Source organism: Drosophila obscura, unplaced genomic scaffold (genome assembly GCF_018151105.1).
Source record: "Drosophila obscura isolate BZ-5 IFL unplaced genomic scaffold, ASM1815110v1 contig_73, whole genome shotgun sequence".
NCBI classification, from domain to species: Eukaryota; Metazoa; Arthropoda; class Insecta; order Diptera; family Drosophilidae; genus Drosophila; species Drosophila obscura.
Window position 1 is genome coordinate 8,999,649 of NW_024542865.1, and position 26,695 is coordinate 9,026,343.

At 46.9% G+C, this 26,695-nt stretch overlaps 4 protein-coding genes and 1 pseudogene across 9 annotated transcripts; 4 read left to right on the forward strand and 1 right to left on the reverse strand.

Moving 5' to 3' along the window:
- The first annotated feature begins 2,834 nt into the window (after positions 1-2,834).
- On the forward strand, positions 2,835-3,776 carry LOC111068712 (cAMP-regulated phosphoprotein 19-A-like). Of its 2 annotated transcripts, none has more exons than XM_022358393.2 (3): positions 2,835-3,329; positions 3,388-3,523; positions 3,576-3,776. In XM_022358393.2, exon 1 carries the CDS (start codon positions 2,905-2,907, stop codon positions 3,238-3,240), a length of 336 nt encoding a protein of 111 aa, XP_022214085.1. In that variant the 5' UTR covers positions 2,835-2,904; the 3' UTR covers positions 3,241-3,329; positions 3,388-3,523; positions 3,576-3,776. The 2 variants fall into 2 exon arrangements, with proteins under 2 accessions (XP_022214085.1, XP_022214084.1); XM_022358392.2 differs by having other exon boundaries at positions 3,583-3,776.
- A 6,197-nt stretch (positions 3,777-9,973) lies between these two features.
- On the forward strand, positions 9,974-10,474 carry LOC111068718. 2 transcript variants are annotated; one of them, XM_022358403.2, is made up of 2 exons: positions 9,974-10,065; positions 10,129-10,474. In XM_022358403.2, the coding sequence occupies exons 1-2, from the start codon at positions 10,029-10,031 to the stop codon at positions 10,431-10,433; spliced, it is 342 nt and encodes a 113-aa protein (XP_022214095.2). In that variant the 5' UTR covers positions 9,974-10,028; the 3' UTR covers positions 10,434-10,474. The 2 variants fall into 2 exon arrangements, with proteins under 2 accessions (XP_022214095.2, XP_022214096.2); XM_022358404.2 differs by having other exon boundaries at positions 10,165-10,474.
- A 7,430-nt stretch (positions 10,475-17,904) lies between these two features.
- On the reverse strand, positions 17,905-19,144 carry LOC111068691. Of its 4 annotated transcripts, none has more exons than XM_022358365.2 (4): positions 19,041-19,144; positions 18,776-18,902; positions 18,540-18,722; positions 17,905-18,461 (listed from the first exon to the last, which is right to left on the reverse strand). In XM_022358365.2, the coding sequence occupies exons 2-4, from the start codon at positions 18,880-18,882 to the stop codon at positions 18,254-18,256; spliced, it is 498 nt and encodes a 165-aa protein (XP_022214057.2). In that variant the 5' UTR covers positions 18,883-18,902; positions 19,041-19,144; the 3' UTR covers positions 17,905-18,253. The 4 variants fall into 4 exon arrangements, with proteins under 4 accessions (XP_022214057.2, XP_022214055.2, XP_022214054.2 ...); XM_022358363.2 differs by having other exon boundaries at positions 18,776-18,905; positions 18,959-19,142; XM_022358362.2 differs by having other exon boundaries at positions 18,975-19,141.
- Positions 19,145-19,188: 44 nt separating this feature from the next.
- LOC111068692 (myotrophin) lies at positions 19,189-19,952 on the forward strand. Its single transcript, XM_022358366.2, has one exon. It carries the CDS (start codon positions 19,430-19,432, stop codon positions 19,820-19,822), a length of 393 nt encoding a protein of 130 aa, XP_022214058.1. The 5' UTR covers positions 19,189-19,429; the 3' UTR covers positions 19,823-19,952.
- A 1,201-nt stretch (positions 19,953-21,153) lies between these two features.
- LOC111068670 lies at positions 21,154-23,112 on the forward strand (annotated as a pseudogene).
- The last annotated feature ends 3,583 nt before the right edge of the window (positions 23,113-26,695 follow it).

Sequence of the window (26,695 nt, forward strand, 5' to 3'; positions counted from 1 at the left end):
TTCTATTGGGCCAAAAAGTTTGCCAGCCAAAGCAAATGCAAATGCAAAAGCAAAAGCAAACTTTTGGCCAGATCTAATGGAGCCACGAGCTCTGTCCATACACCCCATCCCTGCCATCTCACTGACTTTGATTGCTGCCCCATAAAGTTGCATATCTGTATCTGTATCTGCTGCTGCTGCTGCTGCCACTGCCACTGCTGCTGCTGGCTGCCTGCTGCTGTTTTGATTTATTAATTACAATTTATATTGTCGCATCCGGCAAGGACAAACATGGCCATGACACTCGACAAGTTCTAGGCAGCAGCAGGCCGCCTGCCTGGACCGGGTTTCCAGTACCCAGTACCCTGGATCAACCGCAGAACAGCACACCATAAGAAATCCCCCAGCCATGGATGGCATGGGGCAGTAGGCTAAGCCAGGACCACATCGAATCGAAAACGGAATATTATCCGAGTCTGAACCAACAACGAGAGGTCTCTGCCCAGCTCATAGGATAATCAGATTGTTTGCCCGGCTCATCTGTATCATCATCGGCGCTGCAAATATTGGTTGCATAACCAAATAGGAGTAGGAATCATCAGGAATTGGAATGCTCTCAATGGGATTTCATTCGAATTTGCTGTGTGGAGTGCCCCCCTTCGGGATATTGGGATATTTCATATGGAAAATTAAACAGAATGTTGATTTTAGCTGCAAAAGCGATCCAAGCGAAGGGAAGATCCTCCTTCCTGCTGTGGATCGTGAGACTGAGTAACAGTAACAGCAACAGCAACATTAACAGTGCGAGAGCGATTACAGTTAGCTGTAAGCATGAGCAGCGACAGGCTGTTAACGGAGAACGGTACGGTAACAGGCTGTTAATATGCTGTCTTAACAGCGCTTTTGGCCTGTTAGAGCTGCTGCCCTGTACAGTGTTCCTTTTCCCATTCTAGAGCTCCAGCACCAGGCTCCTGCATCTTAGAACTGTCATATTTAATGTTTTCCTAAGACCATCCACCAATGCTTTGATTTGTTTGAGTCCACAGAGTCCACAAAGAATGCAACCAAGCCGGAGAACAAGAGCGTCAGAAGCGGCAGAATGGGTTTCAGTCTGGTTTTCACTTTTTTCCCCCACAGTTTTCCCTTCGTTTTTCGTTTTTTTTCGTACGCTTTGCCTTTGACCAAACAAACTCATTTTGGGGCTTTTGGGTTTTTAATATGCTCAAGGATTTATTTCTGGCTTCCTCTCATGGCTTCCCCTCCTTACCGTACCTTGCCGCATGCCGCATGCCGCACGGCTTTCGCTTAGTTAAAAACCGCTGGCCGAAGCTGGTCAAACTTTTGCCGCCATCTCTCAACAATGCCACATTGATCATCGCCTGTGGGGGGTTCTTTTTGTTTGCTGGGCTCACCCATTACGAATGCGATTACAAAAGGGTATACTGTGCTTGTATCCACATGGATATGAAGCTTTTCTTTGACATTAATTTGGACAGACCTCTTTTTGTTGGAGGGTGTAGGAGGTTTGGGTTTAGGTTCCAACTAAGACACTCGAGAGAGAGCCGTGTGGATCGTGAGAGCGAGCGCTAAGGCACTCAGAGCGCTGTCAGACAGCGCTAGCAGTGAGCTGTAACCGGGAGCGGCCACAGGCTGTAAACGAAGACAGGTAACAGGCTCTTAACAGAGAGCGATTGCCCTGCTAGGTTTGGATCTGCCTTAGGGCAGACACTACTATAGACATATTTACAGGTACATTTTAGCTACTATTGTGCGACCTTCCATCGATCAATCAATCGGAAATACGGGAATTAGCAGAGAGTCAATCATCTATGGATTTGTTTATAATCGAATAAAAATGAAGTTTTAATAGTCTTTTCTTTTCATTAATTAATGTTTTCCCCTTTTAACGGGTATCCATAATTCGTTGTGTCGACTAAAGCTCTTTGGCCTTAGGTTTTCAGGCTGGTTTTTTTTTTGTTCTGCCTTTGCCAAGATAAATTGCCCGAGGGACATTTTTAATTTAGTGGCGTGCGGTTTAAGCAAATAGAGAGAGTGGTAGAGAGAGAGAGAGAGAGAGATAGAGAGAGAGTTGTCTTGTCCTTGTTTGCTTCTAATTATTAATCAGATTTATTCTCTTGGCCTGGCCTCAATTTACCCACCGTATTCCCCGTGGCATGCCCGTGGCACCCCCGTGGCGCCCGCGGCAGGCACCCGCGGCCCCAATAATGAGGCAGTGCGAATGGCATTTGGCTTTAAGCAATCATCAGGCTCTGCTCCATCGTTTTTCGGGCATTTATTCGATGGTGTGCTAGTGCCAGTGCCACTGCCAGCATCCAGTGGCACTTCATCACAATTGTGAGAGCCACCTGCATTACGTATACGTGCCGATGTCCAGCTGTGTGTGTGCGAGTGTGTTAGCCTCGGTCAATTGATTGGGAGCTGAGAGTCAGTCAATTTGCTGCGCGTTTGCATTTCAATTTGTTTTGAAAGGGCCGCTTAATTGCTCGAACAAGTGCTGAAAAGGAGGCGGGGGGGATTAGAGATGGGGAATGGGGACTGGGGACTGGGAATGTGGCCTGTTGCCCCGCTAGGGAATAGCGATAGCCAGCCAGCGATAGTTGGAATATTTATGATACCCGGCTGGACATGGGGCATTCGGCATTCGGCATTGTGCTTTGGCGGTCGAGGAATGCTTCAATGACCATTTATAAATCCCTCCAAAAATAGTGGGAATATCTACTCATCCAATTGCTCCATGGAGAGATGAAAAAAAGAGATCGAGCACAGCTACAATCAGCATCAGAGCCTGCTTTATTTAGGCATTTCCCTGAGTTGTTTTCTGTTCAAAATCTACTCACCTTTTGTGTGATCAAATCAAAATAGAAATAGAATCGAAATTATTTTATAAGCTCTCGTCTAGCGAAAATGAATCCGAATCAGAATCAGAATAAGTACCCGAACCTCTGCCCCAATTCGGAGTTCACCAAAAAGCTGTTGGTGAAGCGCAACGCCCAGAAGTACTTCGATTCGGCCGACTACCAAATGGCCATGCAGTGGCAGCACGTCCCAGCCAAGGGGGAGGACTTACCGATCACTGGCTCCCTGATACCCACACCGGTAGCCATTGCTGCCACGAAGTTGCCGCTGGCGGTGTCAAAGCTGGCACTGCCGCAGCAATCCCAGTCGTTGCCAGTTACACCCATGGAAACGGAATCGTCACCCATTGATGACCAGCAGCCAGAGTCGATGGAGTGGATGTAGAATCCCCCACATCGCTCCTCTCACCTCCTCCTCCAGCACACACTTTTGTACACTGGCAAAGAATCGAAGACAAGAAGCGGCTGAAACAGGTAGGTCACAGCCCACAGGAATACATACGATTGATGTACATTGATTTCTGGTATGCAGGAGCATTCCCTGATGTTTACACTGAGAGCTTTGGAGGGTTATGGAACATCGCTGGACACGTACAAGACAGACACTGACGATCTGCACACTGTAATAAATAATAAGGCCAAGGCACTAAGCCACCACTAGGCAGCAGGTAAATCACCCTCGAATATCCAAGTTTGACCTAAGATCTGTGATACTCGCAGCTGTTAGATGCATCCTCCCAATCGACGAGTCTTGGTTGACGGATCGCTGGGCCTCCCTGGCAGTATGCTACGCTACACCACAATTAAAGGCAGAACATCTGCCAGGACAATTCACAATTCGTCAAATTCATTAAACAAATGTACAACTTTTGGCATGGCATGGGAGGAAGAGGAAGATGGCTGCAATAAATAATACCGTATGGGGAAATCTACGTTCATTTTTCAAAAAACATTGCCGCAGGCCCAGCAGCAGAGCTGTGGGTGGATGGGGCATAGCAGGGTGTGTGGGCCAGGGGCCAGGGGGCCAGTGGGGCAGGGTATTAACAGCGTCAACGTCTGACGGCGTCGCTGTCTCTCTGTCGCTCTCGCTCTGTAGTCATCATCATTGTCATTGACGACGACAAATGTTGCCGTCTTTTAGGCGTTGACATTTGATAAATTAAACATTTTTGTACAGTCGCCAAGCTTAGAAGCCGAGCTGTGTGCTGGGGGCGTGTGGGTGGGGGGCTGGGGGGGGCATGGCAGGAAACTTATTTTCCTTCAGCTGTGAATATATATGCATATATTTTTTTTTGTCTGGTTTTGTGTCACTTTGTTAAATACATTTTGGCTTTATTTGGTGCCTTTGTCGTTATTGTTACCCAACCGCCTGCCCCCCTTGTTACTCTTGTTCTCCATCTGTGTGTATATTTTGAGTGTTGCGCAAATTAGAAAACACTTTTGACATTTGCCTTTGCCTTTTGCTTCTGCCCTCGGGTGCGTCTCCTCCTCCTTATCCTCTCTCAATGTACCGCTGTCATTGTGTTAATTGAGCAGTCGCGGCGCCCACGGCAAAAAAAAAACAACAACAACAACAGCAACAGCTGACAGATGGATGGATCCTGGATACTGAGCACTGAGCACTGAGTACTGGATCCGGCATACGGGATGGGCTTTCGGCAGCGAAGTAAACGCTTTGCTACGTGCTCCGGCAGCTGGGTATTGAAATGACTTCAAAGCTGAATTCGGAGTGGGAATGGGAGTGGGATTGGGCTTGACGGCTGCTGCTTATCTATGCGTACATATGTATGCTTTGAAATGGTTGACTTTTGTGCACTTACTTAATTGAATTATGGGAACTATGGGAACTATGGGAACTACTGGCCCCAGGCGATCATCTGTGAGCACAGAGAAACTTGCCACAGAGCAGCTCCAATACTCATCAAACCATATGCTGCCTCTGCTATTGTCTTTTCTTCCTGCAAATCCATCAGCTGGTGCTCCAAGCTCCATCCCATTCCACGCCGCTCGTTCCCTAAAACGATCTGCGAACCAGCTGCTGGACACTTCTGCAGGATAATGCCTGTCCCTGTCCCTGTCCCCTGCCCTGCAGCAACGACCCACCGCCCGTGAGTCATAAAAATAAAAAATATGGCAGCAGCATAAAAGTACAAAATGTATCTGCCAGCGCACAAGTATCTGCTGGATATTTATTTGTATTCGTTTCGCAGCTATTTGTCGATGCTGCTCAATGCCTTTTTTGTTTTTACAGCGCCCGTAAAAATGACCACAAATGGTGACCTCTCCTACGGGCACTTTGTGCCCATCAGCCCCACAGCACACTGAAACACATCTGTGGACCACCTACTGACCGCCCCAGTCCCCACTAGGCCAGCCCGGGACGGGGACGGGGACGAGGCCAAGGCGTCGCAACCTTTCGCCGAAAGTTTTCGTTCAATGTCCGTTCAATTACACGCACGATTTCCGCTTCCTGCGGCGGCGACGGCAGCGGCAGCGGCAGAAGCAAACAAAAAAAAATAAAAAAAAATAGAATAACGAAAGGAAAACTTTGCACCCAATACTTTTCGCTCCCCTTCCCTTCCCCCGTTCACCCATGCTCTGGCCTTCTCATTTTTTGTTGCTTTTCGTTTGCGTTTATTTGTCAAATATAAAACACATTTTCACCCCAGATGACGACGCCGTCATCATTGTCCTCATCGTCGTCCTCATCGTCGCGTCGTCGTCGGCGGCGTCGTCATCCAGGAGCAAAGTCCAGACGAGCATTAATAAAAATAATATTTTCGCTGGGGTAAAAAACAAGCTGTCGGAAGGGGAGGGGGGCCCATTGCAAAATCGTTGAGCTCAGCAGGGTTCTCAGCTCACAGTTCTCAGTCCTTGAACGGGTGGTGGTCTGGCATCAGGGTTTCGGGGGGGGTGGTCCTTGGTCCAAGTTTTGTTTGCCACTTGGCAAATATTTGCTTGTCGTTTTGGCCAAAGCGCGGCCAAAACACTTTGGCAATGGCCGAAATGCAGGGGAGGCCAAAGGCCTCCACAAGAACCAGAACCAGAACCAGAACCCTTACGTGGACTCACCAGCCCACACCCCCTCCCGTAACTTGTGCTCGCCTTTTGCTTCTGGGTGGGCCGATGGTGGGGGAGGGGGGAGTGTTGCATGTGTCAAAAAACTTTGCAAACTTCATTATGGTTATTTGCTCAACGCAAAACGTGGCAACCCTGGATGGCCACACACGCACACCGACACACACACACACACATGCAAATGCAGGGAAAGCATTTTCCTTTTTTTTTTCTTCGTTTTTTTTTCGGCCAAAAGTCCAAGTTATTACCGTTAATTTTGTTTGCGCCAAAGTTTCGCCTGCACTGCCACATTTCTTCACCCACATACTCACTCTCTGTCTCCCTCTCTCCCTCTCTCCCTCTCTGGCTCTCTCTCTCTCTGTCTGGCTGAGGGACTTAGTGAAAGGGGATGGATGGAGGGGGGAGTTTTCCTCTTTAGACATCTTCCAGGGCGAGAACTTCCGTCGAAATGATAAATTATTTTGTTTACTTGCCATTCGGCAATCATTTCCGGTTTCCCCCATCCACCCCAATCGGCACATACCCCTCCCCCTCCCCCGCCCACACAGAGTAAGACCTGTTTATCGATGGCCAATCGATTGGCAACAACCAACTCATCTCTGCAGGGGTCTGTGCTTTCGTTTATCGCTTATAAATTTTTCATTTTCATCGCCATGAATATTCATATTTATTTCCGCATTTCCGCACTTTGCTTGCCCTTTTTTGCGACCTTCATGTATTGAATAATCAAATTTATTCGAATGGAAATTTTGGCGCATTTCATTTGATTCAATTGCCTAAACAGACCCATTAGCCCTCAGCCATCAGCCACTTGAACGTATTCACTCGTACTCACTTATTTGCATTGATGAATATTCCATATTCAAGTTTGGATTGAATTTTTGGCCCTCTGGAAAACATTCCTTCAAACATTGCTGATACTCGTACGATGAGTACCTCGTAATTATTCACTTATTAATTGTTTTTGCTTAGAGTTTTTGAATGGGGTTCGGTTAGTCCCTTCCTTCGAGATTATTGTGCAATGTTCAATCATTTATTGGGCATTATTTCCTTACTGCTTGTGCTCCTCCACTCTGTTTCTGTTTCTGTTTCTGTTTCACTTTGCTGATCGGCATTCGCATTTTCTGGTTGCTTCTGTCTGCCTGTCCTCGTGGCACTCAAAATTCATATTTCCTTTGGTATTTTCTCTGCCAACTTCTGTTCCCGTTTCCATGTTTATTCCGTTTCTGTATTGCCAACACTCACTTGTATTCACATTTCCTACTCCTCATCCTTCTGCTGCTGCTGCTGCTTGTGCTCCTGCTGCTGCTGTTGTCTTCTAACCCAATTCCGAAACTTGTTTCCTTGGCCCCAGACACACAAACAAAATAAACCCCATTCCAGCCCTCCCCACTGCCCCGATTCCAGTTCCCGTTCCGAATAAAAAAAAAAAAAACAAGAGGAATCGCACCAAATTGCAAACGGAAAAGTGAATTACTTTGTTGTTGTTCCTTCGCTTGTTTCTATATAACCAGAGACAGAGAGACAGTCGGGTGTATAGAGGTATAGTGGATGGTGGATAGAGTGGGCTAGATGGGCTGATTATTCAAGTTTTAATGATGTTACGCATCAGGAGCCAGAGGAGCTACAACTCCCGCCAAGAAGCAGTTGAAGAGGCGATTGGGGAGTGTGGGGAGTGTGGGGAGTGTGGGGAGTGTGGGGAGATAGCCAAATAGTTTTTACGCGTTCTCAAGAAGCTTTTAACGTTTTAATGGATAGGCGGCATTCTGATGGGGCTGCGGCATGGGGCATGGGGCTGGAGCTGGAGCTATCCTTTTACGAGCAAAAAGTGCTGAGCTGGCTGGCCATTTCCCTGGCACTGGAACTGGCCCTGGCCCTGGCACTGCTACTAGAACCAGTACCAGAATCAGAACAATTTCTGTTGACATGAAACTGTCCTCTCATCTCTCAGCTCTACTCGCCCCAGTATCTCAGTATCTCAGTATCTCTGGTCTACCCAACGATTTTCATCTATTCAAACCTTGGTTAGCCCCTGTCTCCCCTGTCTGCCTCCCTGCCTGCCTGCCTCCCTGCCTGCCTGTCTGCCCCCGGGTGCTCTGCTGACTGACTCTGGCCGTATGCTTGTGGTAAATGCCAACAGTTTTTTGTGTAATTGTCAAAAGCAACAACAACCAGCAGCACCACCAGCAACAAGCACCAAAAATAACAAAAGAAAGTCCAATCCAACACTGGAGATACCCTCTGCAGATACCTGGGAGATAAAATATAAATTCAAAGCAAATTGTGAATTGGAGACTGGAGACTGGAGTTGGGAGACAGATACATCGATCTGCAGATCTGCAGTCCCTCCAACTGATATTTTTGTTTAATTTTTGCGTTCAGTTTGTAGCGGAGATGAACCGATTTTCCATATATTTAAATGGTTTTATAATCGTGGTATGATGCTCCCCGCTTGCTCTCTCTACTCTCTTCGCTGGACTCAGCATCTGATCAAAGTCGTTGGACCCAGCTCCTGGTAGAGTGTGTGACACTCACTTGAAGAGCCAACAAGCAGAGCAGAGCAGAGCAGAGTAGAGCCACCAAGTCCAGCGACAATGAGAAAATAACGTAAACAAGTAAATGAGCATGAGAAAATTGTTGCGCAAATGTCAGCACTTTTTCTCTAAGCGGTGAGGAGACAGAGACAGCATAACAGAGCGAGAAAGATGGAGAGAAAGAGATTATTTTATCGCCTGCACCGCACGCCCCACGCCCCACGCCCCCCACCCACACCCACACCCACACCCACGTCCCACGCCCGACCCCCTCTAGCCACTTGCGTTTATTGAGTTAACTAAACAGCAACAAGAAGGAAGCACACAGGGCAGGAGCAGAGGCAGAAGAAAGAGAGAGAGAGAGAGAGAGAGCGAGAGAGGCTGTGGGGGGAGGACAGGCCCAACTTTGCTGCGTAACGCTTTTTCCGCACAAGGATTAAGCATTTGGCCAGCGGCAGGCAGGCAGCCAGGCAGCCAGGCAGGCAGTCCAGAGTTACACAGCTACAGATGCTCCTGGATTATCGCCTCTGTCTCCGTGTCTCCGTGTCTCCGTGTCCTCCTCTGCAGAACAGAACAGAAGAACAGAAGCCGCAACAAAACAACAACAGGGAACAGCAGAACAATCGGTAATGGGTAAGCGCGCAGGTGATGGTGAGGGAGCTTTACCCGAGAATGAGAGAGAAAGTGTAGGGAGTCGACCCATGGGCTACTGCTTAGCGAGAAGGTTCATAAAAGTGTGAGTATGGTGAGTGAAAGCCCATCCAGTGCTGCTTTCCTTCTATTCCTCGATTACACCTTCAGCAATCCGCAGTGTTCCGGGTACAGGTATTCCGTTGCCATAGCTAATATTCTGTGCAGAATCTGCCTGATTTCCTATACATTAAAAGATGTAAATTGTGTCCTGCAATCACTGACTACTGGGGCACTGCGGGGTAGCCTTATCATGGTCAAGTCGGGCACTCCCCTGAGCACGTCCTCCGAGCAGCGGATGGACAGCCAGCAGGGGATATCAGAAGCCACAATAAAAATGCAAAGGTGCGACGCTTGTGGCTGCTGCTGCTGCTGCTGCGGTTTCCCCTGCCCCAACCCTTGGTTTGCTGGACTCATCAAATGCTTGTTGGGTGGGATGGGGATGGGGATGGGCAGGGGCAGGGGCAGGGGCAGCGTTAGGTGCTGATGGGGATGGCCAGAAGCCACTGTGCGGACTCTGCGCTTCTAGATTATTCATCTTAGATAAAAGGAAACTTTCGAGCGTTGCCGAAACACAAAACAACGACAACCGTTGACTGCACAGCTTAACGGGTGGAACGAGGGGGGTGGGGGGTTATGCACCTCCTTTATGCACCTGTGGTTGGTCTGTTGTTCTTTTGGAATACCCTTGAAGAGGAGGGATCGAATGCTGTTCATGCCAATCGGCTGCCAGTTGCAATGCCAGCAATGACAGCGAGCTGCTCGGCCGTGAGCAGTAGGCAGAGCTTTCAATTTCAGAACAAATTTTGCTCGTAATTCTGTAATTTGAACTAAAATCTTGCATTCCCATCCCCCACAACACCAATCAACGATGTTTCAGATGGTGCAGCGCAGCGGCAAGGCGCCGGATAAATTTCAGCAGAAACTAATCGATATATTTGAGTATTTTTGCGTGAATTTCTTGCAATCAGTTTTGATCATGCGTTTTCCTGGTTGCACGGACACAGCCGTTCTGCTGCCTGTACAGAGGAACTATGGCCAGAAGCGGCTGGACACGGGCCTTTCGTTTACTACCAAGAAGAAGACCTTCAAGAAGGAGAGGAACGAGGACGAGAAGGACAAGGATGAAACGCGTCGAAAGAAGCCCAAGAAGGTCATCTCCACTCGGATCAAATCGCGCCAAGCCCCCAAGCTCTGCCCCATGGACGTGTACATGGTGATCGCAGGCATCGCCAAGCACCGCGAGAGGTCCAACAAAATAGTCTATCGTAGCTAAATGAATGGAAATTATGCCTACAAATTGCTGCAACTAAATGCCAAATGCCGGATAATTATCCGATATCTGCGAGTGTATGTGCAGTACTCGATTGCTGTAGTTAGTCCCTTCTACTCTACTCTACTCTACTCTTCTCTTCTCTTCGATTTGTTGTTCTGTTTCAGTTTGTGTTGCATTTATATTGCTGCTGCTGCTGCTGCTGCTTCTCCTTCTGCCTCTTCTGATGCACAAAAGCTGCTTACAGTTTGACAACAACTGGCTGATGACTGCCTGCACACACAGAAAGGGAGAGGTAGGGAGACAAAGAGAGGGAGCGAGGTACAGCATTGTCTACTTAGTTAAGTTGTTATTTTTATTATAGACCGCCCCTGGCAAATGCTTGGGAAGGCGTGGCACATGCTATTATGACAACATACACAGAGGTTGGCAGCACCAGCAGCAGCAGCAGCATCAGAAGATACGAGTAGAAGCAGCAGCAGCAGAAGAAGCAGAAGAAGCAGAAGCATTCCCAGCACTTACAGCGCACACCGTCGTCTGATGATGATAATGCCCCAAAGCGTGGCACAGGTGGCAGGATGGCAGGATGGAAGGCAGGCAGGCAGACAGGCAGACAGGCAGGAGGTGATGGCAGCTGAAAAGTTGCTGCAGGGCAAACAGAGGTACAGCAAGAGAGAGCGAGAGAGAGCGAGAGACCGTAGTAGCATTTGCAGTTCCTTGCCTCGTTCGTTTTCATTGAAAGGAGGCGGACAGAGGGGCAGTGGCAGTGGCAGAGGTCAGGGGGCCTAACTGGCAAGTAACAGTTGGCCAGGGGCTGTGGCAGAGGCAGGGGAAGAGCAGCAGAAAGATAAGCACAAAGCACCCGCTGCCGCCGCCGCCGCTGACGCCGACGCCCCCGCCAACGATACAAGCAGCCGGCAAGCGACTGAATGCCAAACACTCATCAAGTGTAATGAGTCCTGGGAATGAGTAATTGAGTGCTCTGATTGATCGAATCAGTGGGAGTGGCGGCTACCCCTAGCCATCTGGCCTAACCAGATCTGATTAGCCATGGATGTGCATGTGCATGGCAAATCATTCATTCATTCGTTCATTCATTCATTCATTCATTCAGACAATCATTCAGTCGCTGATGAGGCATTCAAACGGATGTTGCTGCATTTGCGATGGCAGGCAGAGGCAGAGGCAGTGCCCTGCCATTGGATAAATCACTGAATGCATTCATTAAACGCCCCTACAATGGGCGGCGGGTGTTGTGTAAATTACATTGTACATGCTCGTATAATCAGGGGACTATATTCCATGGAGGAGAGGAGAGGAGAGCAGAGAAGATCCTTCAAAATATTCAACATTCAATGATTGGCATCTTCTGGCATCTAAAATGTGCATCCACTTGGTGATTCATTTACGGCTCAAACTACTACTTGGACTCTACTCAGTGGACACTCAGCCATTTGCCCAAGCATTCTTTGCTCATTTCCTTCCCTCTGATCATTTATTGATCCACTTCCTGACGATTCTCAGCCAGATGTGCTCATTCACTCACTCATCTGGCAGTGCAAGCAGTCGAAGCCATCCAAGCAATCAAAGCAGGCCAAGCAGTCCAAGCTGTCAAAGCAGTCCAAGCAGTCTTTCCGTTGCGTTGCGTTGGCTTGGATTGGGAGAATGTGAATGTGCCTTCTAGGCTGTTGCTCGTCAACCGTTGTCAATGTCCTGTCCTGCTCCCCCTCCATTTTCCTTGCTGCCCTCCTCAGCTGTCACAGCTTTTGTATGTGGCGCGGAGGGGGGAGGTAGGGCCATGAAAATACCTGCAAGGAAATTATACGAAAACTGAACAAGCCAAAAACAACGGAAGGTTGTTATTTTAGAGTTCAAGTTAAAGTTAAGCAGCGCCCGCAGCACTCGGCGCACAGCGTTCAGCCAGGCACTGGCTGGAATGGATCCTGTCTGTCCTGTCTGTGGGGTGGTGGCGAGTCTCTGGCTGCACATCCTTGGAGCTTGTTGGCAGCGACGGGTACAGGATGGAGGATGGAGCTCAGAGCACAGAGCACAGAGGATTGGGTAGATGCGACAGCAATGAAGTGCACTCGAGATGTGAATGGGTATGCGAGTGTTTTGGCTGTGTGTTTGTGTGTGTGCTTCTCCTTCTACTTCTTCTCCTGCTTCTGCTTCTGCGATATCCTTGCCACGTCCTATCTAGTTGACTCTATTCTCGTTACTCGTATCTTTGTAGAACAATTTTGCCTCAATGCAAGCGGCAAAATGGTTGAATGAACGAATGAATGAATGAATGAATGGGCATAGCATATCCTCGCCCTACCTCGCCCTACCGTACCGTACCGTACCGTCCTTCTGCTCACGTTTCTCTGGGTATTTCCTATCTGGTTGCCCATTCGAATGGCGCTGAAAAGTTTCTCTCACTTTGACTTAAGTGACGCCCTGTTCCTGCCCCGTTCTGTTCTGCTCTGCTCCGACTCCTCCTCCTGCTGCTGCTGCCCTTATCCTGCTACTATGCCAGGTCCTTTCTTGCTGCATCCTTCTGTCATTCTGCCATTCGGCCAATCTGCCATTCGCCCAACAATTGCCGAGTGCACAAGTGAACAACTCAAGTGTTTGGGATGCTCTTGCTCCAGCTCTTGCTCTAGCTCTTGCTGCTCTTGCTCTTCTCGTTCTCGTTCTCGCTGTCGTTGTTGCCGTTGCAATTAGTGCAGAACGCACTATTACTACTCCTATTATTATTATCATTATGAATTTTAAGCAATAAACTGCAAGTGAACGAGCAGCAAGCATTCAAACTTAAAGTTGTCGACACGAAACTTCTCAATGAATATTCGCTCGCTCGTTCGCTCGTTCGCTCGTTCGCTGGCTCGATGAATGGATGGTTTCGATGGTGAATGGCAGCAGCTCGAGTTGAAGTGGAAAGTGGAAGTGGAAAGTGCCTCGAAATGGATGGTGAAGGCTATGGCTATGGCTATGGCTATGGCTATGGCTATGTCATGGTATGGTTATGGTTATTGGCATGGGGTCCCATGTAAACAGGAGACCATGAAAAGCCACGGAAATTGAATTGTTGCTTTTCATTTTCCGTGTGCTCTTTCCGCCTCTGTATTTATTTGCTTGTTTACCTATGATAATTGTGATGTTTATTTATGAGAAAGTCGAGTGGGAAATGCCCCCCACCCCACAGCCCAACCCTGGAACGGTCGAGGAGGAGAATTTTTAGGGGAAAACTCTACTGAATTGTTTTTTGCATTTTTTTGTCCCTCATTTATACTTAAAAACGACTGGGTCAGGTGGGTGGCGAGGGAAATCTTTCTGTTATTTTTAAGGTGGGTTTTTATACCCGTACTCAAAAAAGAGTTAAGGGGTATATTAGATTTGTGGTAAAAGTGGATGTGTGTAACGCAGAGAGGAAAATTTTCCGACCCATAAAGTATATATATTCTGATCAGCATCAATAGCCGAGTCGTTATAGCCATGTCTGTCTGTCCGTCCGTCCGTCCGTCGTCCGTCCGTCCGTCCGTCCGTCTGTCCGTCGTCGATGAGCGCCTGGATCTCAGAGCTATAAGGCTAGCGAAACCAAATTTGGTTTCCAGACTTATGTGATATCACCTGCTCAAGTGTATTCAGATTCCCCCGCCCCCTTCCGCCCTCACAAAGGACGAAAATCTGTGGCAGGCACAATTTAAAGATACGATAAAACTAAACGCAGTATCGTAGAGATGCCCATATCTACCAGATTGCCAAATATGAACTAGATCAGATCATAATTATAGCCAGAATGAAGAAATTAATTTTCAGTTGCTTCCCCTCCCCCTCCCACCCACGACAACGCATCTCTTTCCTTCTCGCTCGCACATTCTGCCGCGTTCAGTGCGCGGCAACCCCTAGCGGAGGAGATGTAGAATATAAATGGTACATGTACAATCTACATGTTAGTGTAGAATATACATTGTATATGTAGATCTAGATATCATATGTAGCAAAAAAATGTAAAATGTAAAATTTTTTTTTTCTAAATTCTTAAAAATCATGAGCTCAAAAATGTATATACTGACTGAGTACGGGTATGAGAGTCGCGTCCCCAGAAGCGACTCACACGTTCCTTCTCGTTTTCTTTCTATTTTTCATGGATTTGTTTTGTTGTTGTGAAATTTCATGGTACATTTCTGAAGCAGACAGGACAGGTGTAGCGTGGGAATTTCATTAGGAATGAAATAAATAAAATAAAATTAAGTTAAATGGTTGGCAGATAAACTATAGAACGGAGCAGACTTTATGGGAATGAATTAAGCTAATTTGTAAAGCTAAAATTAATCGATATCATAGCTAATTAAGTAGACAAGCCAAGGAACGGAACCTAATATGTGCATATGTGCAACTCCGTGTAAAATAATACAAATTGACCCACGAGACTCACAAGCTGAATTTCCTTCCCTTCCCCTTCACACATTTAAGCTGAATTTTGAGTAGCTTTAATTCAAAATTGGAAGGCTATATGGAAACTAAAAGCTAAAAAAAGGCGCAAAGCCCATACATTAAATCAATTTAATATATTTTTTCAGGTTTAGTTAAAAATCATTAAGCTTCGAAAATTGCTTTTATTTTGACTTCAAAGATCAGAGCTTTTTGTTGCTGAAATTACTTTTGATTTTACATAATAATATATGTAGGTAATATTGATGAATTTGAAAGTTTTTGGGGGCACTTGAATAGCAAATAAAAGCCTAAAGGAATCCTTAGGGACCCCATTACTTATCAATCCATTGTTATTCCTTCATCCTCCATCTTTATGTTCATCTACATCCACTCGTACTCGTACTCGTACTCGTACACCTACATCTACATCTACATCTATGTATGTACATGTACATTTTCATCTCCATCTGCATTCTCTCTGGTTCATTCCTCATTCAGCCTTGCTCCAATTTCTTATCTTTTAATTAGACTGGGCAGAAAGTCGAGATTTACTGCTGGACATTTGTTGGGATGGAATGGGATGCTGCTGCTGCCGCTGCTGCTGCTGCTGCTGCTGCTGGTGTGCTATGGGAAATTGTCTCACTATTATGTAAACTTTGGTTTAAGATTCGTTTCTTTTCGTTTCGTTTCGTTTTGGTGTGAGTCTAATAACGGGTTTCAGCTGACATTTCCCTCAGGCAGTGGCTGTCAGTGGCTGCGGCTGGTGCTCTCTCGCTCTCTCTCTCTCTCTCTCTCTGTCTCTTATTTACAGCGCAATCAAATTTAACTGTTTAAACAAGCGATGAAAAGATTCTGCTCTTCTCACACACACACACACACACACTCACACACACTCTCACACACATGCTGTTGCAGTCATTGTCATTGCCAGAAAGACAGAAAGAAAGACAGAGAGAGAGAGTGAGCAGCAGGCAATAGGAGTGCTGGTACTGGCAGCGAGCGAGGCAAAATGCAAAACAATTTCAGGCGAATTAGCGTAATTGTCTCGCCGCTGCCACTGCCACTGCTGCCACTGCTGCTGCCACTGCTGCTGCTACTTCTGAGACAATGGATCCCAGGCACCAAAGTAGAAGGAGCTCTGCCAAATCCAAAGGAAGGAGAGCACAGTACAGTACAGCATTCATGCTACTTAATCCTCTAATTTGTGTGTCTGTGTGTCTCTCCCCTCTCGCTCTCCCTCTCTCTCTCTCTCTCCGCCACTCTGTGTGGGGCCACGCCTCTTTTATTCGTTGTGTGCCCAAAAACCAAAGCAAAGTTTGCCTTCATTTATATGCAAAAATGTAAACCAAAAAATCAGCGAGAATGTTAAATCCAACAAAATGCATTTAACACATAAAAATTTGCATAGAAAGTGGCTTTGGTATGCTGCCCCCTCTCGGCTGGCAGTGGGAGTGCGAGCGGGAGCGGTGTGGCACGTATCCCACACAGAGCCCTCAGACCTCAGACCAGACCCAAACCCCCCAACCACCAAACAGCCATCCCATCCCATCCAAATAGCACACTACTCGTATCTCTAGTGTGAGAAGAGCAGAACAATTGAAGTTAATTTTATTTTTATTTTTATTTCCGCTCCTTTACATTACTTTTATTGTGATGTGCTGTGCCTTGTGTGTGTGTGTGTGTGTGTTTGGTTTTTTGGGATTGTGTGGCTAGAAAGCCCAATACAAATATCGTTCGCATTTAATTCGCCTACGGTAGGAATTTTCCACGAGAGCGCGGATTCGCTTTACAAATTTCCCATAGGCAAACGGACAAGAAATCGGTGCTAATTGTTCGCCCAACAGTCCCTCCCAAAGGAAGGGAAATCCCGCCCATTCACGTCTGACATTTTACAGAGGCTTTGGTCCCACCATCTGGCAATAAAGACACTAGCTCCAGGAGCAATAATGGACACCAGGAACTGCTGAGAGAGCAGCAGCATCAGCAGGAGAGACTGGCTGCTAGGCCTACCAGTAACAACAGCAGCAGCAACAGACATCTGGCTAGGGTATTGCATTTCTTGTGCAGTTAATGAACCGAAAGAACCAACCGAAGCAAGGAAAAAATGATGGATGATATGCAGCAACAGGTCTTAGGGATGCAACAGAACATTCGCTGCCTCCTCACCACTAGATGCGCGTAATATACGTAAGAAGGGCTTTTGGCAGGAGTATTTCACTGCCTGATACCAGTTCCACTATCACACGTGCGAGTATATGCAAATGTGAATGAGTGTCCTTTACGAGTAGCAGGCGCTTCTCAATTTGTTCAGCTTCAGCGAAGGCGGTCACCGATTTTCAAGTGTTGCACAACGCTTTACGTTTTCACTTTTGAGGTGTGGGGTGTGGGGTGTGGGGTGTGGGATGTGGGTTTTGGGTCTCTCCTCCCCTCACTTTTGGCCATTACTTATTATGTATTTGTAACCAATTGGTTGCCCAATCTCTACCCCCACACCCACTCACACTCTCTCCCTGTCTCTCTCTCTATATGCCCCCTGCCGCCATTGCATTCACGCTCAGTCAATTTTTTGCTACTGCTGCTGCTGCGCTGCTTCTGTGTATCCTTTGTGTGGTTGTTGTTTTTGCATGTGTTGAGATTCTCATGGAAATTTGCATACAAATTGCGTCTGGCGCGTAGGACGCAGCCTGGGACGCTGGCACGCTGGAACGCTGGAACGCTGGATCGAAGGACGAGTACGAGGACGAGGGAGAAGGCCATGCGGTGGGCAGGATACGTACGTGTGTACATATGTGTGTGTGTATGTATGTATATATATATATATGTATATGTATGTATGAATAGGACAGAACCAGCTGGCCCGACATGCGTATGGGGTTAACGAAGGGTTAACACAACACAAAAAATAAAATAAAAATAAAAATAACAGCAGCAGCAGACGCACCTGACAACTGTCAAATATTTGTGGGTTACCATCGATAAATGGAATAGCGGCAAAAACGTATGTTCCGAGTGATCCATCCGCCTATAGAAGAGAATAGAATACACGCAGCACAGATTAATGTTTTTTTGTTATTGTATTTGATTTATTTGCAATGGATGGAGGCAGCACTTTAATCCAGATATTAACCAGGGACTGGGACTGGTCCTTCTTCAAATCTCGCCACAGAACTCCATTTCAGAACTCCACGAAAGTTGATCAACATCAAATATTTTGTAGCAGCAATTAAGCCCCAAAGTGGTTTATTTTTTTTGTCAATTTAAAATTGTATTAACTAGTATTTGTAACATATGATGTATTTTGATTTGAGGTTTCATTGCAGTATATGTTTTTCTCTTTGTTTTGGTATGAGGCAGAGCTTTAAGCCAGGAGATAGGAGATGAGTGGGCGCTGGAAAGGACTTTGATTACTTCTTAGACTTGTCTGAATGTTTACTGGAGTTCTGGTGCCCGGGCACAAATAGACCGTATCGGGGGGTTTCTTCTCTTTCCGTGTCGCTATTTTGAGATGTTGTTGGAATTTCCTCCATTGCCCCCAAATATTTATCTACATCTGGCAGTGGCATGGTGGTCGCTGCCATGTATAGACGTTGCTCCTCCAACTCCAACTCGGCCCTGAATGGTGGGAGGAGGAATACTCGTATTATGGTGCAATTCCAATTGGAAGCGTATTCGATGGCTATCGATACATACTCCTCCTTGGCGTTCTCCAGCTGACGCTCGTACTCGTCCTTCGGCTTCAGATAGCGGACCATGTCCTCTGGAATATTTCCATACCGCATGCGTGCGATTTCCCGCTGATTTTCAATTTTATTCTTGAAATGATACCAACGCAGTGTCTCCTCGTTGAGTAGCTCTTGCCTCAGCTTCTCCTTGCTGCAAATAAATGACGAAATAAAAGAGAGGTTCCCATGTGCACATGTACGTACGTCCTTTCGGCCATTATGCGTTGCAGCTTAATATCCTCGAATTCCAACTTAAGGCGATACCGGAACGAAGCTCGCTCAATTGTTGTGTACCGCGACGACATGGACATCTTTAAGGTGTACGGAAACTCTTCTGGGGCAAAAGAAAATAAAGGAATGCCTCAGTATAATGGATAGACTGAATACCAGGGGAATATTTTACACAGACAGACTAAGCCGCCACCTCCAAAATGTAGGTGTAAATTTTGTTTTCACTCGTTGCACAAACCAGAAATCGGAGTGATGTTTTTTAATGTTATTCGAATTTTATGATTTGCCAGAAGCTGTGCGTGTGATGACGAAAAATATAAAACTAAAACTGCCACAACATTGAGTTTTGTTAGCTGAGACCTGTGACAGTTCCATGGAAACTGGAAACTGCTCAAATAAATAGAGGAAAAGTCACTGTGGAGTAGGCTGCAAAATTAAGTTCAAAATAATAACAGAAATAACAGAATCCCAGTTAAAGTTCCAGTATTCAACAACACAACTGATGATTGGTCACTGAACACACAGGTGGAGCGCAGCAGAGCGAGTCTATCACGAACGAGCGAGTAGAGCTAACGAGAGCCAACGAGTGCTTTCACGTGATGTAACGAGACAAATCGACAGCGAGAAATGTCTGAGAAACGCAAGATTGAAGATATCGTGTGGAGCATCAAGAACGGGGCCCACGATGAGGTGGAGTCTCTATTCGTGAACAACTACTACGACGTGAATGCCCGATTGGGCATGCGTTATCCCATTCACTATGCCGCCGACTTTGGCCACCTGAAGCTGTTGCAGTTCTTCGTTCGCATGGGGGCCGATGTGGACCTGAAGGACAAATACGGCATCACACCGCTGCTGGCCGCCATCTGGGAGGGGCACACCAGCTGCGTGGAGTGCCTGCTCAAGATGGGCGCCAATCGGACCGTGCTGACGCCCAATGGCGAGACCTACATGCAGGTCGCCGAGAACGAAGAGATCAAGCAGTTGCTGCTCCACACGAAAGAGGATCCAAAGCCGTAACGCTCGACACAGCGCTACACCAAAACCAAGGAGAAGAACTGTTCCCCATCACAACACAAACACTCTTCGATGTTTGTGTAGTTTGACCATTTCTGAAAATTAATTGTGAATAATATTTCGAAAACTTTTACTTGCATTGGTAATCTCTGGCATTTGTTTCAGTTCCACCACTCCCAGTGCCAGTCCCAGTCCCAGTCCCAGTCTCAGTTGCCTCCCCGTTGACATTAGGATCGATTTATCATCGTTATCCTTATGTTTGGAATTTAATATGCAAATCAGCCTCTCGCATGAAAGCCCAAACATATGCAACAAGACACAATCCCGATTCCCGACCAAATGCAATAAATATGTTGATGCGGTTGTGTTTTTTCATGACACCCCCTCAACCACCCCTTTCCAGCCATAGTACCAGCCCCTTTCTGCCCTCTCTGCCGGCGGGGAGGCTATCTGCTGCTGCTCTCCACTGCAGTGGTTGGTATTTGTGTGCTTTTTCCTGCATTCTTCATTAAAAATAATGAAAATTGAATTTAATTCGCTTGTCAGGCCTAATTATAATTATGTTAATGGCGCATGTTTCCCACAAAATTTACACAATGCTTATCCAAATCGTCAACGAATATGCCCCATACCCCCTCCGACCACGCCCCCCATGTACATGCAACCCATTCGCTGCGCTGCTCAGCGCGACAGCGAATATGTTTTTCATTTCAACCGAAAATTTGGATCGGGTTAAATTAGTTGGAACTAATTGGCAGTGTTTAGCCTTCAGCGGAAATCTCTGTTTTTGTTGTTCCTCCATGCTGTGAACCACAGAAGAAATTAAGTTACCCCACTATTTGCAGTTTTCTACCACATATGTGCATTATATTTAACAACTCCTGGCAATGGAAACGATTATAGACTATTTCCTAGAGTAGAGCTTGGAGCTTGGAAAATTCTTAGCTTGGCAGATCAAAATAATAAATCAACCATCAGCTCGATTTCGGCTGGTTTCTGCGGATGCTGTTGATATTATGGGTGGACGGCTGCTACGATTCTCCTTTTACGACTGTCCTGTCCTGTCTGCTGTTCCTCTTCTTCTCTGGTGCTGCTCTCATTCTGCAGTGGCTGCTGTTATTGCTTATGTTAATATTGTTTTGCTGTTATCTGCTTAGCCGTTTCTCTGCTGTTGTTCTGCTGTTATCTGCTCGTGCTTCTGTTAAGGCTTCTGTTAATATTGTTCAGCTGTTGTCAGCTGGACACGAAGCTTGATTCAATTCAAATAAAAAATATTTCAATATATTTCTTATAAATCTTTGATACATTTTGTAAATAAGCAAACGTCCGACAATATGCCGAAAGTACAAAATTACAAGTAGAAGAAACAATTTCCCGATCTCGCGGTCATAGCCGAGGCTTTGCAATGCGTCGAACTGCAGCCAGAACTGGGACCAGGAGATCTCCTTCGTCCGGTGACCGTGCCCCCGCCCCAACCCAGCTGTCAAGCCCCTTAAGCGCGGAACTCTGGGCAAGATGGGTGAGATTGCAGTCAACTATTGCAGTCAGCAAGTGAATGTGGATAGGATGCCGGCGGTTGCATACCATTATGATGTCAAATTCACACAGGAACTGCCCAAGCAGTTCCACCGGGAAGCCTTTGGGAAACATCGAGCACAGTATTTGGGCAATGCTGTGGCGGCCTTCGATGGACGTGCCTCGTGCTACTCTGCGGGGAAGCTCAACTGCCGATCCCAGGGCGAGCAGGTCAGTGTATTCGATAGCTATGGCCGTGAGCTGATTACTTGGTGGAGATTATGATGACAGCGGATCCGGAGATCGACCTAAACTCCCTTCGTACCTATATGAGGGATAGGATCTACGAGAAGCCCATGCGAGTGCTGCAGTGTCTGGAGTTTGGGCTAGTCGCACCATGCCACAAGGCAACACGTTCGGGTCGCCGTTTCTTTCAGAAATCCGAGCCGGGCCAATTTCTGGGCAATCGCGAGGAGATTTTGTTGGGTCTGTTTTGAGGCGTTTGTGCTGGGCGATCGACCATTTGTAAATGTGGACATCACCCACAAGTGCTTCCAACTCTCGATGCCCATAATCGAGTACTTCGAGCGCTATCAGATGGGCCAGCACCCAAACAAATATCGAGAGCAGGCGATCCGAGATAGATGCACACATTAAAGGCATTTCCATAGCCTATGTGCCGCCAGTATCACTTGAAAGTTTCACGAGGGTATACGAAGTCAATGCGCTACAAGCTGCCGGCCAGCAAACAAACATTCGTGGCGGATAAAGGGAGGATGACCGTTGCAGAGTATTCCAAGTCGCGTGGCCGTATTTTAAAGTATCCGAAGCTGCATTGCTTGCACGTTGGGCCGCCACAGAAAACCATTTATCTGCCCATTGGAATGTGTGCCGCTGAGGGAAAGCAGTCGGTGAATGTGAGTTGCCCCACGCTGCAGTTACCTCTTACCCCTATTGATTACTTCCATTGCAGCGCAACGACGCCACGCTGCAGTCAGCGGCGATGATTAAGATTGCTGCCACATCCTCATCCTCATCCACAAACGCACGCAAGTCCAAGATCATGGAGTTGCTTCATTGCTTCAACCACAACTCTGATCCGACCCGACCGTCTCCCGCTTTGGCCTTCGCCTGCAAACAGATTTCAGTGCGGTGCAGAGGCGCACCCTCAGTGCCCCAATGATTCAGTTTCGAGATAAGGCGATTTCAGTGGGGAGGAACGGTTCGTGGCGCATCGAATGCTCTCATTTCTTTGAGTCGAAGCAGAAGGTCCCCAAATAGGCCAAATAAGATGCGGGACTTGGAGCAATTGGTAAGTAATTATAAATTGAAGTTGCGGGAAGATCTAAATCTACTGATTACCTTTAATTCTCCCGATCCTTATCCAAAGTCGCAGTGTCAATTTGTCGCTGGCTCCCAAGGCAGATATGCATCAAGAGCTTGGATCCCCACTTTAAATCCCCAGTTTAAATCAAATCAATACGATTTGGTTATTGTGGTAGTCCCAAATGCTGGCAAATGCTGTGACGATCTGAAAGGGAAAGCCGAACTGGAGTACGGCATTCTTACGCAATGCATCAAGCGGGTCACCCTCGAACGGATCTGCAACCTGTGGGTAATCGGAAATTCGCTGCTGAACATAAACTCAAAGCTGAATGGCATCCACCTCAACCACACGCTGAAGGCGGCAATTGCTTTTGATTGTGCAGTTAACATATTCACGGTTTATTATAGTTCATTGTAGTTCATTATATATGTAGTATCCAAAAATAGCGAAAAGTGATAGATTTGATAGAGAGTTCACGATGGGTCGATTGATCGATTCAAGACGGGGTCGACTGTGTCGGATTGAAGATCAGGTCTACGATATGCGAGAAGTGCTAGGTCCAGACTGACTTCAAAGGCAGGCGGGCAGAATTGCCGTGCCCTAATACGAGCGAGAGAGCGATGGCAAGGCAAAGGAAAGAAAGAGAGGCGCGAGATGAAGAGGCGAAGCAGAACGGCTGCATAGGCTGCTGCCGTGCAGATGACAAAGTTAAGCAGTGGGCAGTATAAATGACGAACAATAAGTGATATGGATTTACTCCACTGCTGTACCACTGACTATGATCTACGGATTATTTGGCTGCGTAGCAAAACAAACCCCTTTGCTGCTTCTTGGGGATATTAACTCATGTAGCCCGCTCTGGGAGGCACCTGCAATCAACTCACTTACCACAAGCCAACTCAATAGTCCTAAGGGATGGATCACCCACTCATCGTACTTTTTCACATGTAGACGTAACGATGGTCTCCTCTCCCCTCCAAAATTTCTCACAGATGTTCTCCTTCTCTGCTGCTGCTGCTAATCTGATCTCCTGTTGATCTGCTGTTAGTCTCATTCTGCTTTTACTGCTGTTAATCTGCTGTTAGTCTTGTTCTTCTGTTAGTCTCGTTCTGCTGTTACTGCTGTTAATCTGCCGTTAACGACGCGTCGTTCTGCTGTTATTGCTCCCTGCCATTAACATTGTTCTGCTGTTGCTGCGGCAGTTAACCGCTGCTACTCCTTCAATTGGCCAGCTGGCCAACTCCTTCTCAAGTGTATGTATGTACGAGTATGCCTGCCTAATGCGTCACTATTCGTTTGCATATGCAGTAAATTATCCCTTAAACAGACAGCTCCCTGAATAAATTATGCTCTTCTATAGAAAAAATGAGTGTAAATCTACGAATGAATGACCGACTGTTTTTATTGCTGGAACTTCTTCCTTTGGTATTTGTTTGAACTAGTTTTTCCATTATTGACTTTTTCTTTGTCTTGTGTTTAATCAGAGAACAAATGGTTCGGGGACTTGGGGGAATAGTTTTACATCTTTACCTCCATTACCATATTATTTTCCTGCTTCACCCGCCCAGCCAGCCCACTCTCTGCTTGGGTTTCTCTTCATTTTTCTGCCATTACCAAAGCCACTCGCTTGTCGCTAATTTTTTCACTTTAGTTTGCCCAACGATATGGAAACAATCGTTGAGCTTTAACCAAACCAAGCCGACATCCAGCCGGCAGTAGGCACACAGGAGGAGTGGGAGTAGGAGGAGGAGGAGGTGGAGGAGCGGCAGCACTGAGAGGTGGCCAGGACCAGGAAGAGGAGGTTGGCGGTTGGAGGTGGGAGCTGGGGAGTTGGAGTAGCATTTCGGTTCGGTTTTTGGCAAAGTTGGTTACAGCGATTGAATTTAATTAGCTTATCATGAAAGCGTATTCCCCATAAATTTATCAAAATTGCTTTACACAGCAGCCCGGCCCGGCACGGCCCGGCCCAGGCATATCTTTGCCCGGGAAGGGGGTTTTTGGTTTGGGTAGCACGGCCCAGGAGGCAGGGTACAGGCGTCAGGCTGCTGTCGGCGGCGGTTGGGTGGAGTGGGGTGGGGTGGGGTGTCGCACAAATTGCATTACGACCCGCCCATTAAACTGATAAAAACGAGAGCCGGCCGAGTGGTGGCGGCGGTGGCGGCTCGGCTGAAGAGCGACACTTTAAAGTTGATGGTTCGAGAGAATCTAAAATCAAATTTATTAACGCACATTACAACGCGCACACTTCATAGCACACACAATGGTTGGCGGGCGGGGTCGGCGTACGGGTGCGGGGGTGGTGCTGCTCGAGTGGTTGCGTTTTTGGAGGGGGGTGGGGCTTGCGAGTACTTTTACAACAGCCTTGCCTAGTCCTTTGTTTCCGTTCCAATCAATATGATTATTGTACGAATAATCTGTGCTCATTCTCGAGCCTCCCGATAAGTTCAGTGTTGGAAAATGTCCTGGAATAAGAAGAAAAGGAAAATAATTAATTTTAATAATAATAATTGTGGCTTTAATATTTCTTTAATATTCCCCTTTGGGATTTTCTGTATTTTGCGGTTCGCCTTATACTAAAAAAGTGTTGTAAAGCGTTCCAATAACAGCTTTAAAATACCATAAAAAGAGATAAGTGTTGGATAAACAGCTGTGTTCGTCATATATTTATGGATTTGCATTGTTTGCATGTGGAATAAACATTCGCAAAGGAATTCCTGCTAATGTCAGTGTTGAGAAGTTGTTTGTGAAACAAAGGAAAATAGTTGAAAGCAGACTACCGACTATTCCAGTCACTGCAAGTTAATTATTTTCGAACAACAACTAAATAATCGAATTAATAAATCTGAGGAGTAGGCGGTACTAACCCTAAAATAAATACGATTATCTATAAATATACATATCACCTTTGACAGTTCATTGCCCTCTTTAGGAATAAAACATGAGGAAAACATGTATCTAATTATACGTACAAATACCTTTGACCTTCAGCCACTGGCTGATAATGATTAGCAACTCGTATCAATGGGCATCAATTTATTGCCATATCTATATCAAATATTCCCCAATCATTGAGCCATTGATGGGGCGTAGGTGGCAGCCCATATGGATTACACTCTCCTACGCGTTTTGTGCTTACTTTTTGTGTCGAACGACCCCTTAATCAGCTTTAAGTTGCGGTTCGATCAACTCTTGGCTGGCACACAGCCTTATCGATGGGACAGACGGGCAGACGGACCGACGGACCGACGGACCGACCGACTGTTCACTTTGATAGCTGGCGAACTGTGTTAATTGATAAGCAATCGCTAATCGCGGTGCTGGGAGTGGTACTCCTACACCGAAATAAAAGCAAAAGCAACACACACGCACACACTTGTCTCTCTCTCTCTCTCTGTCTTTCCCTTAACCCTCTCTGTCTGTGTCTCTGGCTGTGTGTGTCTCTGTCTCTTTGTGGTATGTATGGGCCTATCTCTGGAGCTCCCTGCACAGGCAGGCAGGCAGGCAGGCAGGCGTTCGCTTGTAGTGTCAACGCGATTATGATGATTATGTCGCTTCATGTGATACACTCAGAGGTAGTGGCAGCGCGCAGCATGCACCAGAGCAGAGCAGAGCAGACAGAGAGAGAGGGATAGGATTAGTTGGGTTGCGGTGGGGGGTGGAGGCATGCAACATCATCATCCGTACCCATCCGGCCAGCAATTGGAGGCATTTGTGCGTGAAATTACATTGAAAATTTAATTGTGCACACACACAAAGCACACAAAGTGCCGGTCAGTGGCGGCGGCGGAGTGCATTAGATACGCAAAATTTGCTCATAAATTAAAACGCAACACTGCAGCCTACTGCAGCCGCAATCACTGTGCAGCACAGTGGCATGGCCTGGTGGGCAGCGGCAAGTGGGCAGCGGCAAGCGGATAAGAAATGCGATTATCATTGCAAATGGCATTGGAGATGGCCCCAGCAGCAGCACTGACCGCACCCAATGTCAGGGATTCAGGGACTTAGCTTACGGATGAGGAGAGTTTATTGATCTG

What these genes read in the sequence shown, in the direction of transcription:
- LOC111068712 (XM_022358393.2), top strand. Translation starts at nt 2,905, where the DNA reads ATGAATCCGAATCAGAATCAGAATAAGTACCCGAACCTCTGCCCCAAT.
- LOC111068718 (XM_022358403.2), top strand. Translation starts at nt 10,029, where the DNA reads ATGTTTCAGATGGTGCAGCGCAGCGGCAAGGCGCCGG. An exon ending in GCGCAGCGGCAAGGCGCCGG is followed by an intron (nt 10,066 to 10,128) that starts ATAAATTTCAGC and finishes TCTTGCAATCAG; the next exon opens with TTTTGATCATGCGTTTTCCT.
- LOC111068691 (XM_022358365.2), bottom strand. Translation starts at nt 18,882, where the DNA reads ATGTCCATGTCGTCGCGGTACACAACAATTGAGCGAGCTTCGTTCCGG. An exon ending in CGCATAATGGCCGAAAGGAC is followed by an intron (nt 18,723 to 18,775) that starts GTACGTACATGT and finishes ATTTATTTGCAG; the next exon opens with CAAGGAGAAGCTGAGGCAAG. An exon ending in CTGGAGAACGCCAAGGAGGA is followed by an intron (nt 18,462 to 18,539) that starts GTATGTATCGAT and finishes CCCACCATTCAG; the next exon opens with GGCCGAGTTGGAGTTGGAGG.
- LOC111068692 (XM_022358366.2), top strand. Translation starts at nt 19,430, where the DNA reads ATGTCTGAGAAACGCAAGATTGAAGATATCGTGTGGAGCATCAAGAAC.